The 16,690-nt window shown below is 35.7% G+C and overlaps 1 protein-coding gene across 1 annotated transcript in view; it reads left to right on the plus strand.

The window, feature by feature from the left end:
* Nucleotides 1–14,919, plus strand: part of Chsy (Chondroitin sulfate synthase) — a 96,603-nt gene extending 81,684 nt beyond the window's left edge. Inside the window, exons 10-13 of the mRNA XM_053787178.2 lie at nucleotides 756–905; nucleotides 5,111–5,194; nucleotides 8,453–8,590; nucleotides 8,742–14,919. Coding sequence (XP_053643153.2) covers nucleotides 756–905; nucleotides 5,111–5,194; nucleotides 8,453–8,590; nucleotides 8,742–8,951 — 582 coding nt within the window. The 3' untranslated portion in view covers nucleotides 8,952–14,919. The remainder of the gene's footprint in view (nucleotides 1–755; nucleotides 906–5,110; nucleotides 5,195–8,452; nucleotides 8,591–8,741) is intronic.
* Nucleotides 14,920–16,690: the final 1,771 nt, after the last annotated feature.

Consider the following 16,690-nt stretch of genomic DNA (forward strand, 5'->3'; position numbering starts at 1 on the left):
CCTGTTTAAGGGCAATGTGTGGTGTAAATATTATGCAGAAAATTCGGAGTGTGGAAATTAGGAGAAGGTGTGGAGTTAATAAAAGTATTAGTCAGAGGGCAGAAGAGGGGTTGTTGAGGTGGTTTGGTCATTTAGAGAGAATGGATCACAGTAGAATGACATGGAAAGCATATAAATCTATAGGGGAAGGAAGGCGGGGTAGGGGTCGTCCTCGAAAGGGTTGGAGAGAGGGGGTAAAGGAGGTTTTGTGGGTAAGGGGCTTGGACTTCCAGCAAGCGTGCGTGAGCGTGTTAGATAGGAGTGAATGGAGACGAATGGTACTTGGGACCTGACGATCTGTTGGAGTGTGAGCAGGGTAATATTTAGTGAAGGGATTCAGGGAAACCGGTTATTTTCATATAGTCGGACTTGAGTCCTGGAAATGGGAAGTACAATGCCTGCACTTTAAAGGAGGGGTTTGGGATATTGGCAGTTTGGAGGGATATGTTGTGTATCTTTATATGTTTATGCTTCTAGACTGTTGTATTCTGAGCACCTCTGCAAAAACAGTGATAATGTGCGAGTGTGGTGAAAGTGTTGAATGATGATGAAAGTATTTTCTTTTTGGGGATTTTCTTTCTTTTTTGGGTCACCCTGCCTCGGTGGGAGACGGCCGACTTGTTGAAAAAAAAAAAAAAATTATTTTGATTTTTATTATTGTGAATATTGATCTAAGAACAATTCAGCTTTAACATAATTCTGATTTTGTATATTAGGCAAACACTACTTTTGCTCGAGCACTGGCTTTGGAACTGGGCACTGGTCAGTGTCAGGATAATGACCTGATGTTCTTCATAGATGTCGATATGACTTTCACCTCCTCTACTTTGGATAGGATTCGTCTTCATACCATAAAAGGATATCAGGTATGTCCATAGAAATACATACCAAAAATTAACCCAGTTTATAAGTGTAGTTTGTTTGGCACAGTGTTTGAAGTACATATATTAAGCAGTTTTTACTTAATCTGTTTGCAGTAGCTTTTCTGCATTTTAAGGGAATCATCTCTAACTACTCTTAGGTTAAAATTAAATATAGGAATGACGATGATAGTCTTTTTTTTGTATGCGACTCATTTTTTTTTTATACAGGCAAAACAAACATTTTTCACAAAAATGTGAACAATAATGTATGTTATCAATTCATTCTTTGTGGTGTGAGGGCAGGAATATATGGTAAATGGCCAATTATCTCTCATTCTGTCATCTGAAACTATGGTAAACAAAAGCCTTTCTATTTTTTATATGATCACTGTTTAAACCAAATTACCATTTATGATATATGTGAGAAATTCATTATCTGTATTTGCTCTTGTGGAAATAGTTGTGTAAAATAACTGTATAAACTAAAACAAGATAAACAAAATTTTTAATCATATTAGCCTTTTTGCATTGAAAAAAAAGAAACGGTTGTCACAGTTCAAATGGCCCACTGAGCTGCAACATCCTCACCCCTCCTTTATACTCTGGTACCTTACCTTACGAGATTAATTTGTTCCGTGACCCAGCTTGTAATTCAGTTTGCTCGTATATCAAATCAATTTTCCTCGTTGAAATTAGTTGAAATGCCATTAATTCGTTCCAGCGGAATTCTTGGCTCTCAGGAGGCAGGAGAAAATACTTCAGCATAACACTAATATTAACTCTATGGCTTATTTATCTTTTTTTTTTTTTTTTTTTTTCAACAAGTCGGCCGTCTCCCACCGAGGCAGGGTGACCCAAAAAAGAAAGAAAATCCCCAAAAAGAAAATACTTTCATCATCATTCAACACTTTCACCACACTCACACATTATCACTGTTTTTGCAGAGGTGCTCAGAATACAACAGTTTAGAAGCATATACATATAAAGATACACAACATATCCCTCCAAACTGCCAATATCCCAAACCCCTCCTTTAAAGTGCAGGCATTGTACTTCCCATTTCCAGGACTCAAGTCCGACTATATGAAAATAACCGGTTTCCCTGAATCCCTTCACTAAAAATTACCCTGCTCACACTCCAACAGATCGTCAGGTCCCAAGTATCATTCGTCTCCATTCACTCCTATCTACCACGCTCACGCACGCTTGCTGGAAGTCCAAGCCCCTCGCCCACAAAACCTCCTTTACCCCCTCTCTCCAACCCTTTCGAGGACAACCCCTACCCCGCCTTCCTTCCCCTATAGATTTATATGCATTCCATGTCATTCTACTTTGATCCATTCTCTCTAAATGACCAAACCACCTCAACAACCCCTCTTCTGCCCTCTGACTAATGCTTTTATTAACTCCACACCTTTTCCTAATTTCCACACTCCGAATTTTCTGCATAATATTTACACCGCACATTGCCCTTAAACAGGACATCTCCACTGCCTCCAACCATCTCGCTGCTGCATTTACCACCCAAGCTTCACACCCGTATAAGAGTGTTGGTACTACTATACTTTCATACATTCCCTTCTTTGCCTCCATAGATAACGTTTTTTGACTCCACATATACCTCAATGCACCACTCACCTTTTTTCCCTCATCAATTCTATGATTAACCTCATCCTTCATAAATCCATCCGCCGACACGTCAACTCCCAAGTATCTGAAAACATTCACTTCTTCCATACTCCTCCTCCCCAATTTGATATCCAATTTTTCTTTATCTAAATCATTTGATACCCTCATCACCTTACTCTTTTCTATGTTCACTTTCAACTTTCTACCTTTACACACATTCCCAAACTCATCCACTAACCTTTGCAATTTTTCTTTAGAATCTCCCATAAGCACAGTATCATCAGCAAAAAGTAACAGTGTCAATTCCCATTTTGAATTTGATTCCCCAAAATTTAATCCCACCCCTCTCCCGAACACCCTAGCATTTACTTCTTTACAACCCCATCTATAAATATATTAAACAACTATGGTGACATTACACATCCCTGTCTAAGACCTACTTTTACCGGGAAGTAGTCTCACTCTTCTACACACCCTAACCTGAGCCTCACTATCCTCATAAAAACTCTTTACTCTTTATTTATCTATCTCAATTAATCTAATACGACATAATAAAGGGCAGTTCCTGCATTCCGATGAAAGGGTGGGGATGTTACAGTTAAGAAGTTTATTTGAATTGTAATTTTAGCAAACTTCTGGCAAGACAGCAATTGTATTAATGATGGTGAATTCATTTATTATTTTTGGGGTGGGTCCCCTACTTTGGTGGGAGATGACTAAGGGGGGGGGGGAAAGGGCTGGCACAAATGTGGAAGTCATGAACATAAAACTAGATATGTTTCTGTAGTAGGTGGCTGATCAGCTGGGCTGTGTGAACTTGTGATGCAGATAGTGATAACCTTGTTGATCCTGCAAACACATGGATGCATACTTATACGTACACTATTTATTCATAGATACAGTTAAATATTCATTGAATGTTTCTACTACTTGATAGTACAGTAAACCCTCACTATAATATACTAATGGGGGATGTCCATTATATCACGATAACATTAAAAAAACAATAATATACACTACAGTATTTTACTTTATAATTAACATTGAGCTCAGCTCTCAGATAAGTGGTAAATTTGGGCCCAGATGTGAGAGAATGGGTCTATGTGGTAAGTGTGCACCATATAAAAAAAAAATCATCCAGCATTTAGTGTATAATGGGGAAAAAATTGTGATCATGTTTTTGGTTTGGTTTAAAACTGACTTTGCAGTGTATTTTCGTATAGTTTTTATGGTTGTATTGTCAGTTTCTTGGTCTCAACTGATAGAATTGAAAATATATTACGGAAATAGTGATGATGATTTTGATTGGTTTCAGGACTGAAACTAGCTTGAAATTGAGCTCAAAGTAGTGGAAATATTTTATTTTTGCCAAATTTCCAGAATACACAAATTATGTCACTCATCCAGTACACATCCAGCTGGTTGGTTGAATACGCATTCACAACTGCGCTGACATTATTTATATAATTATTACAATAAAACAGCATTCTGCATAGCAGTAAATCTATTTTTTGTGCGAATAAAAATTCAAAATGGAAAGCAAATGTAATGTAGGAGAGGCCTGCGGATGTAACTAATGGACAGAGGAAATGTTTTTTAGTGCCAAGAATGTCTACAGTGTTTATTCTGGACCCTGTTTTTAATTTGGCAGTTTTTGAACCTTGTGTGAAATTGGCCAAATTACTAATTTCCGATCACTTTTTTAGGTAGTTGAAATAGGTAAATGGGCAGTTTCTTGCACTCATTCAATAGAATAGAAGGAATACTAGTGAAATAGCTATGAGTTTGGTCGACTGGAACATTGGAACTGGCCAAAAATAGGGCTCAAAGTTGGTGAAATTGCCAATGTGTAAATATCGCCTAGACCGCTAACTTTGCAGAAGTGTAATTCCAAAGTGTTCATCAAATTTCATACTTTTGGTCTCATTACCTTTGGAAAAAAATTCTGTACCATTTCATAAGAAAAAAATAATTTTTTAAATTCTCAACCCTGAGAGCAATTCTCAGATCAAGGGTTCTGACCCTGAAAGGGTTAATATTGGGCTATACAAGTTGTGTATGTATTTCATGGGTAAACGTACAGTGGTTATGTAGGCAGACTACAGTATAGTAATTTTTTTTCACTGATCATCTCCCACCAAAGTAGGGTGACCCCCCCAAAAAAGGAAGCACATTTACCATCATTCATTCAGTCATTGTTTTGCCAGAATTATGCCAATATCACAGTTCAGATGACCTGCCCCGTCTTGAGGGTATAGTATTGTATGTATTATTATTATTATAATCAAGGGGGAAGCGCTAAACCCGGAGGATTATACAGAGTATTGTATGTAAAAAAATAGAAACAATACAAATCTTCAAAAAATTTTTTTGGATAAAAATAACTTTATTACATTCAAGGTTATCTTGTTGAACTGTCTTCAGCAAGGAAATTTTGCCTAAATCAATGGTAACTTGTGAAGTTGGGAGTACTTTGATGGGGTCCTCTCTTAAGGGCCTGCATATAGCAGCTTATGTGATTTAAGTAGGTGTTTGCATGATCATGTTTGTATAGTAGACTTAGAGTGATAATTTTACAGATATACTACCCCATCGTCTTCAGTGAATTTGACCCAAAATTTGCAAGAAAAGGAGACAGTGAAGATAATTATGACCATAGTATGGTAAGTTATTTTCTTTTTAGTCAACTAAAAATTTAGTAGAGCTGGGATAGATCTTGTAAAATATAGTTCTGGTAAACCTTTGAATTTTTCAAATTTTACCAATTAAAATATTTCGTGTACAATGCAGTATGTTGGCAAAGCATATAGTCAATTTTTATAATTGAACCTGTTTAGAATTTCATGGTTTACTAAAATACTTTTTGCTAATACAGTGGACCCCCGCATAACGATTACCTCCGAATGTGACCAATTATGTAAGTGTATTTATGTAAGTGCATTTGTACGTGTATGTTTGGGGGTCTGAAATGGACTAATCTACTTCACAATATTTCTTATGGGAACAAATTCGGTCGGTACTGGCACCTGAACATACTTCTGGAGTGAAAAAATATCGTTAACCGGGGGTCCACTGTATTGCCATAGCAATAACTGCAATACATAACCACCTTCATTTTATATATGCTTTAGAACTGCTCTTTAGCTGCTATAGCAATGGTTTACATTACTTCGTCCCCACACACTGCATACATCACTGTATTACAGTGCTTATACACACTTGAATTTTTTAGTATGACAGGTTTTTTCTACTGTGTAAGAGTTCCATCGAGTTCTTGTGTAGGACAGAGATACTTTTCTGACATTCGTCTATCCATAAAAACGGTTATTTAATTATCTGGATTTGTGGTACTCATGAGAATTTGGGATTGGATTTTTTCATCAAATACCTTTAATTAAGCTAGTTACAGTAGTTGTATATTTTAACCCTTAAACGGTCCAAATGTATATATACGTCTTTTCAACATCTGAAAGTATGTAAAGAAATGTAGATCTTTTTTGTTTTACATTTGAAAACGTGTAAAAAAAACTTTTATCTACATTTTTTTTGTTATATTTGAAAATATGTAAAAAAAAGTAGATCTACTTTTGTAGCACTACGAATTTGAACATCGATCTGTTTGGACCGTTTAAGGGTTAATTTTTGAGTTTTAACTTTCTTTGTTTGGTAGTTTCAGGCATGTGTAGCGTGTTTGTATTTTTTTGATTAACATGTGAAGAAATTATTTTAACCTGTTAACGGTCCAAACGTATATATACGTTCTCTCGCCCAGCGCTCCGAATATTTTGGAAAAAATTTTTTTTTCTTTTTTCTAATTAAAGAGGGCATTTTTCTTTGTGTAATAAGACAAAAAAAATTTTGGGGGGACCAGTACATAAGACCACGAAGTTGGCGCTCGATGCTCACCTGACGGCAACATGGAGTTCTGCCGCTTGCAAAAAGTGTTACCAATATACCTTTTTTCTCATTTTTATATTATTTTATATAATTTTTATGTTCTGATAATTACAATTTATAGTAGTTCTTGTGATTTCATAGCCAATCTTTGTTCTGACACTAATATTAGGTACTGAAATTGTACTCAAATTGTCACAAACACTTTGACAGGTCAACATTTACACTGCCTTGGTCATTTACTATTGTCTAGGAATATATACAAAGTATTTATAGGTCCCAGCAATGTTTTAGATACGCTGGAGTATGTATATGAAACTGCTTGAAGCATGGTGTTAAGACGAGTGTCAGTAAACTGCTGACAGGGTAAGCAGTGGAGTGACATGATCGTGCACTGCTGCATGGAACCCTGGCTTTATTTGTTTTCACTGTTACACATAAACGTGTCTGTCTGTCTAGCTATGTCTGTTTATCTGTCTTTCTGCCTTCCTTTGTGTGTCTGTCTTTGTCTGCCTGTGTGTCTATCTGTCTGCCTGTGTGTCTATCTGTCTGCCTGTGTTTCTGTCTTTCTGTTTGCTTGTCTTTCTTGTCTCAGAGTTTTGCCTGAACCAACTGGTATTAGACACGATCACGTCTGATTCCTGAACAAGTGAAAATGCGTATTATTTGCCAGTTGCCAGTCATGTTTATTATGCATTATATATCTCCAAGCACAGTATAGCACTTTGTCTGGATTTTTTGGGGGTTATCCTAGGTAATTTACACTATGTATAATTGTATTTGCATATGTGTACCTGTGAGATAGAGACAGACAGAGATAGATACAGACAGACAGACAGCCCATCAGCCAGCCACCGGCCAGCCACCAGCCAGCCAGCCAGCCGCTGATCAGCCAGCTGGTCAGCCAGCAGGCCAGCCAATGGAAATAAGTCACTGACTTTTCTGGGTTATCCTAGGTACTTTGCACATATGCTGCTATGTATGATAATCTTTGTAACTGTATTTGTGTATACCTGAATAAACTTACAGGCCAGCCAGCCTGCCGAACACGTATTACACGTTACAGAATTTTCTTTTTACATAATGACATTGCCAGTTATACCAAAATTGAAAGGGTGTTGCACAAATGTTACACATGGGTTATTATCGAGGTTTGTGATATTTCTGCAGCCACTTGTGACCACATTCACCTCAAAGCAACTAAACTCAGGGTCAACATCACTTTCCTCTTAAAAGGGGAGTGTTAATACACGACATCAGTGAATCCTTGGTGTTTGCCGCGCTGTTTGCTCTAGCTGGCACTCAATTGAACTGGTGCTCCCACAAGGTACTAAGTGGTCCCAGATTTTTTTAATACTGCACACCCTGAGTGTTAAGACCCATTCTATGCTGACCAGGCATCTCAGGCCAATCGTGCCAAATTTGGGGGCAGGAAAAATAAATCGTAGATCTATGTTTGGAGTGCTGGCTGTAAGGACGTAGATCTACATTTGGATCTTTAACGGGTTAAATGTTTTATTTATTGGTATGAAAATATACACAAATCCAGTCAGCATTATATTGAGTGTGATAAAATGTCACACACATTTCTCTTTGGCCAGGGGGTTAAAAAAAATCATCTGAATAATCCCCTCAGAAGCAGCTCCAGAATTTTTACATACGAGGGGCTTAGGGATGGCAGTCTGACTGGATGGGGAGGGGGGTAGGGGACATGTCTTGAAGCTGAGTTGTTATTACACTTATTTGAGGGGGGGGGGCAGCTGGGAAAGATTATGGGGATTCAGCCCCCCTTTAACCCCCCTCCTCCCCACCATTGAGTTCCCCATATATCAGCTAACATTAACGTGATTAGAAATATTTAGCATTCTATTAATCCTACAGAATATTGAAAATATAGATTTGCAGTAAACAAAAATAATAATTGTATTCATCATTATGAACTTGTTTTCATCTAGTCTTCTCCTTAATTACTACTAATAATACTCCCTAAATAAAAGAAACAAATTTTGGTTATCATTTTTCACTAGATTAATGAGGAAGTTGGCTATTGGCGAACTTTTGGATATGGTATTGTGGCCATGTACAAATCTGAGCTGCAGGTAGCAGGTGGCTTGGACACGTCCATTCTTGGTTGGGGCGGTGAGGATGTTGATCTCTTTGAAAAGGTAATAAATAAGTGGATTATTATTATGTAAATATCTTTGTGCTAGGTTTTATTTCAAAAGTATAATTTGTCACTTTAGTGAATATAATTTTAACACTCCTCCCCTTCCTCTCCCCAGTATAACTATTACTTTCCTTGCCATTGTTTTCTAGGTGCTGAAAAGTGGGATTCGAATCTTCCGATCTGCTGACCCAGGTCTTGTCCACGTCTTTCATCGTGTTGACTGTGATCGTAATCTAGAATCCTCTCAGTACCAGATGTGCCAAGGTACACGTTATAGTACATATGGTGCTTCTCAATCCCTTGTAAAAACAATTTTGAAAAACCCTGAAATACTGGCATATAAGAGAGCAAATCCTTAGGTGATTGATAGAAATTTTCCTTGTTCAACAATATATTTTTTGTACTTTATCATTTGTAGCAGTGTCAGTCAAGGAATTTAAAGCATCTAGCCTTAACCTAAGCAGATCTCAAAACTGGGTATAGTTAATCAGAGATAAAACCATCAACAAGTCAAATTTTTTGTGAAGATACCATTGTTTTTTTTTTTTTTTTTTTGCTTAATAGCCATCTGCCAAGGCAGCATATGTATATTCCAAGCAACATTTTAAATAGATGAGAGAGAATTGTGATATCTGCATGACCATCAGTAACATTTGCTAGAATGATTAATACAGTCAAATACTAGGAATCTTCTATGTAAAAAAAAATGATGATTGGTTCTGGATGGAGGAAAAATAGATCAGAATTTAAAAAGAGTTGGTTATGAATACTAGCAATGCTCCATCTAAGTGAGTTACCATAGTTATTTTGAAAGGGTTAGTTAGGATCATTTGCATAATCACTGAATACTTTTTGAAGTTTTTTCACAGCAGTACTGCAAAGTAAAAAGTGAAAAGTGTATTATAAATTTCTGTAAACAAATGAAAATGGCGAGGAATGGACATGGAGGGAGGCATTCATCAAGGTCTCTGCTTCAGATGAAGAAGGAATGGATGAATGAGGAATTTTGATCGTAAGAGTCCCTTCAAGAGAGATTCCTTGATACTGGTGAGTGGGTCTTGATCCAAGAACTTGGATTTGCTCTCCCTTTCCTTGGATCAAACTTGAAAGCCTCACACACTCCTGTGTGACCTCTACTAGTTATCACCCCACCTCCATGAATGTAATAATTGATTATACAGTATTTTAATTTAAATTGATACCTTATACAAAAAATACTATTCACTCATTTCTTGAATAGATAATGAATAAGAATTACATTTAAATGTCTAATAATAATGAATAAAATAATACTGTATCTCTTGTCGAAGATTTTGAACCAAGGAAGCAATACTGTATTGAGCTGATACTTTTTTGATTTCTGTAAGTTTTAAACAAATTAAAGCTTAGTTTTTCCAGAAGCAGTCTTGATTCTTAGATTCTTTCAAATCAGGTTATTGCCATATTTAAATGTAACAATATTTGTTTCCTTTGTTGTCATCTGTTCTTTTTCTCCACTCATTTTATTTTTTCATTCTCCTTCCCTTCATCTCATCCTCCTGTTTATCATTATTATTCTTTTTCCTCTATTCATCATCTTTCAACTAATTACCTTCTTCCTCATCTTCACACTTTACCTTCTCATCATTCCCTTCTTCTCCTCTTTCTCTTGTGTAACAATAATATTAGAGTTACACTTTTTGAAAGCATAAAACCAGTGGTGCCTCTTAAGTATTAATTGACCCTAGAGCTGTTTCAGCATGATATATAGTTAACAAGATTGCCCATTGCCTTCATTATTTTTAGTCACAATAACAAAATTACTACTCAAAGCTTGTTGGTCATCATTGTCATGATACTGTAGTGGTATAGATGAAAACTTTTTGGATATCTGTGATACTTAAAAAAAAAAAAATAATGGTTTGTATTGTTTTTGCTTTCAGTAACACTTATACAATGTCTCTTGATGTTATTCATCAAATGGTACCATATGCTTATTATTGAAATGTATGAATTTTTAAAGTAGTATTTAATGCAGTATGCTTTATTTAAATTAGTGCAGTTCATGAATCTGTTTTCAGTGCCCATGTTTAAAATAACATACAGCTATGCATATAGACCTCTTTATTTAATTCACCATTCATTTTAACCATTTTAATCTGCCTACAAGAGTTACTTTTCATGAATATAAATTCTTCACCATCTCTTCCTTTTCCTAGTAATATTATTTAATAAATGCTTAATAGCATTTCTCGGAAGATTGGCATAGTTGCATCTGAAAACAGAAGAATTAACAACAACATAAATATAGAAGTTCTTTGTATGGCAGTGGTCAACTTGGAGTATATAGTAATGTACGCATAATTGATAGGTGTACTTTGCTGTTTATCATTGTGTTGTGATGCTATTATATGGTTAATATTATGTTTTGCGTCATCTGACATTCCCTTAATACCGTATTTTGCGGCTTACAAGACTTGTTTTAGTTTCAATGGCTCGGCATCGAACGTAACTGGGAAAGCTACAGCCCACCCCAAACTTACAGCTCCCATCACTGACCTTCAGTTTATAGGATGCAGGGTGGTTTTTGGAGACATTTTATGGAAAAAAAATGTCTAATAAGCCGTGAAATACAGTATATGTTGTAAAAATTTTCATTTGCATGGTTACACTTACAAATATGAATGAAAAATCCAACCAGAGTAAAGTAGGTTAAAACCTCATTTTAGGCAAGTTGCTGATAACCTGAAACTATAAGAAATTAATTTCAGTTTCTTATAAACAATACTTTTAAGTATACTGTATGAGTAAATATTTGTGATCACATACCTGAAGCTACAGGAACAGAACTATGCTTGTGTTGTCCAGTCTTCACTCTTTAATTTATCATATACTCTTAAGAAATTTCTAATGGTTATATCATTTTGTAGTTGATCTTATATCCCATTCCCTTGTGCTACAACACATAACAAAAACTTTATATTATTTTCTCGACACTTTTTTTTTTCTCAGTTTACAAGTGTTGCCTCTTGTTCTCCTCGAATACCTAAGAAATCATTCGTTTTTATACATATCTATGATTTTGTATGTAGTTACCATGTTTCCTCTTTTCCTCCTTTCATCCATGGCAGTTTTAGTGTTTTAAGTCTTTGTAACTTATTTTTCAGCTATGAATGCTATTTTATAACATGTCATTTTACCCACACTTTTTTTTTACCATGCCATCACTACTTAATTTAGTTCTGCCTTAGTGCTTGCCAGTAACAGGATTTTATCATGCCCTAAATGTATAACTGAAGGCCCTTTTAAAGTTTGCCTACAAGTTTCTGATAATCTAATTTATGATCTTCACTTTAATATTCTTAATTTGAAATGTTATCTTATTTTCTTACTTCCATTACATCACATTTTTTATAACATTAAATTTCATCACCCATATATCATACCATTTGCTCAATTCATACACATTTTGATGGGATTTAAAGTAATTTTTTATTACTTATTTATGATCTCAGCATCACTTGCAAACATGATCTATAATCTTAGACTGTTATCCATTGTGGCAAGTCTATTATATCAATTAGAAACATTTTGACATTCACCGACACTCGTGGAAAATTTTTTTCTCACTGCATTTTTATTAACAAATCTCTCATCCCATAGTTTGCCTTGTATTCGTCCTATGTATTGCTGTCATAGTAGCATAGTAAATTTGATATACAATATATTTTACAGGTAATTTGTGTAAGATTCTTAAATCAGTAACTGTATTGCTGTTGTGAACCTCAGCCTCCTCTTCTGAGAGGATGCTGCAGGCCTCATATAAACTCATGGTGACCCTGACAATATTCCATTTCCATGCAGTATAGAACTAATTAAATGTAGTTCCTATTGTCTAGGATAAAACTAGTAAAACATTTTTGGAATAACTATTTTTCTGCTAGAACTTATTTTTTCATATTCTGTGTAAGGAGTCCTTTAGGTTTAATGGTCTTTGCTGCACAATGGCAGCAGAATGTACTGTAATGTATCATGTCTATTATTGTCATTCTCATCCCTAGTCCCATATTAGGTTTGAATATGAAGGTATAGACAACACAAAGAATGTAAAAAATCTTTTTAAGGCTCTCTTATTGTGTTGTCTCTCAAATTGTATTTTTTTTTTTTTAATGCAGGACAATTAATATAGAAATGGTTTATTTATTGTAATTAATATTATTAGCAGTGCATTAGCTCCTGTAAATTTTTGCCTTTTGTAAAAATAAGATTTATGCAGAGTAATTGTAACAGTAATGTTTGTAGCCAAGGCCATCTTACAAAGAATAGAGAATTAGGCAGAGTAACTGTTAATTTTTCTTTTTCTTAACAAATCCTGTTGCTGTACAATCCATGCAGGTTAAAAAAAAAAATATACATTTATTTTTAAATATATAATCACCTTTAACAAATAGACAAAGCCTATCTCCTAAAGGTGATTGATTGTTAAGAAACTACAAAAGTAACTTGTTTAGCATAGCCTTGCATAAAGGAAAGTTAAACTGAATAATTACAAAAATAATAATGTTGTTAGAATTACCAACAGTTTGTAGGACAAAAGGACATAAGTAATTAATGAGACGTAATGTTTTGCACTCCAGGAGCTTTATTTCATCTATGCAAATAATACAAGAGTGCTAGAAGTATAAAGGTAATATGGTGAGGTGCAAGAAATAGAACACAAACACAGCAGTAGTGTTACTGGCCCAGGCTGCTGGTAGTAAAAGTAACTTTTTGTCAGGTGATGGTAGGGGTTATCATTTTCAGAATTATTCATACTAATGTTTGAGATGAAGCTCTCCTCTGCTCTGTGTAACTGTATACAAAATGGAGGTTAATGCTTCCAGGTATTTTCATCTGCGAGTGTTTGCTTTAATCAGTTGATAAGCGTCATTGAATCTCGTAAAACGACTGGTGACTTTCACTATAGTTTACAGAAAGAGCACATTATGCATACAGAAGTTGTTACTTCTGTATGCATAGATGTGCTCTTTCAAACATGTTCCTAGGGTCAAGCTGTTTCCCTAACAAATACCTTGTCACAGCCTCCACAAGAGATTATGTAAACCCCTGCATGACTGATTCAAGGTTCTCCCCTTTTATCTTGGTGAGGTAATTGATGAATGTAATAATTGCTATGGTGACTCTTGGCTTTGTTCAGGGCAACTTGGCTGTTGGGAAAGATTATAACTTTGCTCATAGTGTTAGTGTATATATGTGGAGAATTGATAATTTAAAGGTTCATTTTTTTGCAGTCCTTTATGAAAAATTTAGGAAAATATAACTTGGTGAATGTTCAAACATATACCAAATCTTCAGTGAACTACATTTTCTTAACTTTTCATCAAAACTGCAAGTAATGACCCCACCTGCAATCAACTCTGTTCACAGTGGTGTTAGGGTGCAAAGTCATAATCCTTCCCAACAGCCAAATTGCCCTAAACTTCACCATAGCAACTCTTATGTCCATCAAAGACCTCACCAGGGTAAAGGTGGCGAGTCCTGAACTTACCAATGAAAGGGTTTATATATTTTTTTGTGGAGGCTGTGACAAGGTATCTGGGGAAACAGCATGAAACCTAGGAATATGTCTGAAGGTAAACATCTTTGAATGCAGAAGTAACAACACCAGTATGCCATCAACTATTTGAAGACATTCAGTGACACCTGCATAGTAGTAATTAAGGAAGGAAGCACTTGCAGAAGAAAAGGCCTTGAAACATTTATCTTGTACATGACTCGTGAAATCGTAATGACACGATTGCAAACAAATCATACCACGGGCGGGATAGAACCCGGTCTGGAGTTTTGAGACTCTGATCGCGGGTTCTATCCCCGCCCGTGGTATGGTTTATCTTGTACATAAATGGTATACAATACTGACAAGAAGAATTACACACATGTGCAACATCTGAGTATCTTTATTTGTGGATGTTTTGCCAACCAGTGGCTTTATCAGTGCAATACAAGGACATAATGTGAAGAATTATATACAGCACAAAAGATGAGGTACTCAGTCCCTCAGCCTTGGAGTTGAAGAGCACTGTAGTCTTCAACTACAAGGCTGAGGGACTGATTACCTCATCTTTTGTATATAATTCTTCACTGTCCATGTATTACATTGATAAAGCCAGTGGTTGGCAAAATGTCCACAATTAAAGATACCCAGATATTGCACATGTGTCTAATTCTTCATCATTTCAAATACTAGCATGAATCCTCCTCAGAATGATAAACCTCACTATTGCCCAACAAGAAGTCACATCTACTACTACCACCAGCATGGGCCTATAGGAATACTGCAGTGCTTATGTTCTGCTTCTTGTACTTCATGTTACCTTTATATTCCCCTCTGTATTCCTTGGCTTGATAAAGCTAGGAAGAAAAATGTCACAATAATTGTTTTAGTAGTTGATGTGTATTTCTACCTAGCAGTTACAGAAGTAATATGTTCAGCAAAACCCATCATATGAAAGTGTTATGCAGCATAAATATATAAGAAACTCGTAATGCACGAGTATCTTTGCGGACACAGTCTGCTAACCAGTGGCTTTATCAGTCCAATAAAGAGAATAAATGGCAGAAAATATGGAGGTAATGTTAAGTGTTCAATACCTCATGCTTTAGCCTTATCAAGGCCAAGGGACAAAACAGTACCTCTTCACATCTTCCACTGTTTATTCTCTGTTGGCTGGTAAAATGTCTGCAAAATGAAAATATGCAAGTGTTAAGCATGTCTTATATACCATTAACTACTATCAAGTAGAATAATTACAGAAGTAAATTATACAAAATACACAGCAGAAGTAGCTTGTATGGCAAAGCCCATCCTATAGAAGTAAATTGTTTGGTTTTGCTGGAGGAACACCATTGGTGCCAAACTTGAAAATTACACAATGTTGTACGAGTTTCAAATACACTTTGTACAGCTGGGTAAAGTGAGAATTTTTTATACAAGTTACTACTAGGTTTGTCAAGTCAAGAGTGCCTGGTACTTTCACAATTACTGTATAAGGCAGAAGATAGATTCTCACAATAGAGAAAGAAAAGATAAAACAGGTAAATATTAGATATATGCCATTTTAAATAATAAATTAATTGTGCCTTTGTTTTTTTTAATGTACAAAATACAACTGTTTGACTATTTATTTGTATATAAATTTTACCTAATAAATATTTATAAAGGGAAAGGGGACAAAAGAGACTAGGGAATAAGCTTACTGAGTATACCAGGAAAAGTGTACGGTAGGGTTATAATTGAAAGAATTAGAGGTAAGACAATAGCAAGGAGGTTTTAGAGTGGGTAGGGGATGTGTTTGTTTACATTGAAGCATTTATGTGAACAGTATTTAGATAAAGATAGGGAAGCTTTTATTGCATTTATTAGAAAAGGCATATGATAGAGTGGATAGAGGAGCAATGTGGCAGATGTTGCAAGTATATGGAATAGGTGGTAAGTTATTAAATGCTGTAAAGAGTTTTTATGAGGATAGTGAGGCTCAGGTTAGGGTGTGTAGAAGAGAGGGAGACTACTTCCCGGTAAAAGTAGGTCTTAGACAGGGATGTGTAATGTCACCATGGTGGTTTAACATATTTATAGATGGGGTTGTAAAGGAAGTAAATGCTAGGGTGTTTGGGAGAGGGGTGGGATTAAATTATGGGGAATCAAATTCAAAATGGGAATTGACACAGTTACTTTTTGCTGATGATACTGTGCTTATGGGAGATTCTAAAGAAAAATTGCAAAGGTTAGTGGATGAGTTTGGGAATGTGTGTAAAGGTAGAAAGTTGAAAGTGAACATAGAAAAGAGTAAGGTGATGAGGGTGTCAAATGATTTAGATAAAGAAAAATTGGATATCAAATTGGGGAGGAGTAGTATGGAAGAAGTGAATGTTTTCAGATACTTGGGAGTTGACGTGTCGGCGGATGGATTTATGAAGGATGAGGTTAATCATAGAATTGATGAGGGAAAAAATGCGAGTGGTGCGTTGAGGTATATGTGGAGTCAAAAAACGTTATCTATGGAGGCAAAGAAGGGAATGTATGAAAGTATAGTAGTACCAACACTCTTATATGGGTGTG

The sequence above is a fragment of the Cherax quadricarinatus genome, chromosome 48 (assembly GCF_038502225.1).
Source record: "Cherax quadricarinatus isolate ZL_2023a chromosome 48, ASM3850222v1, whole genome shotgun sequence".
Classification (NCBI taxonomy): domain Eukaryota; kingdom Metazoa; phylum Arthropoda; class Malacostraca; order Decapoda; family Parastacidae; genus Cherax; species Cherax quadricarinatus.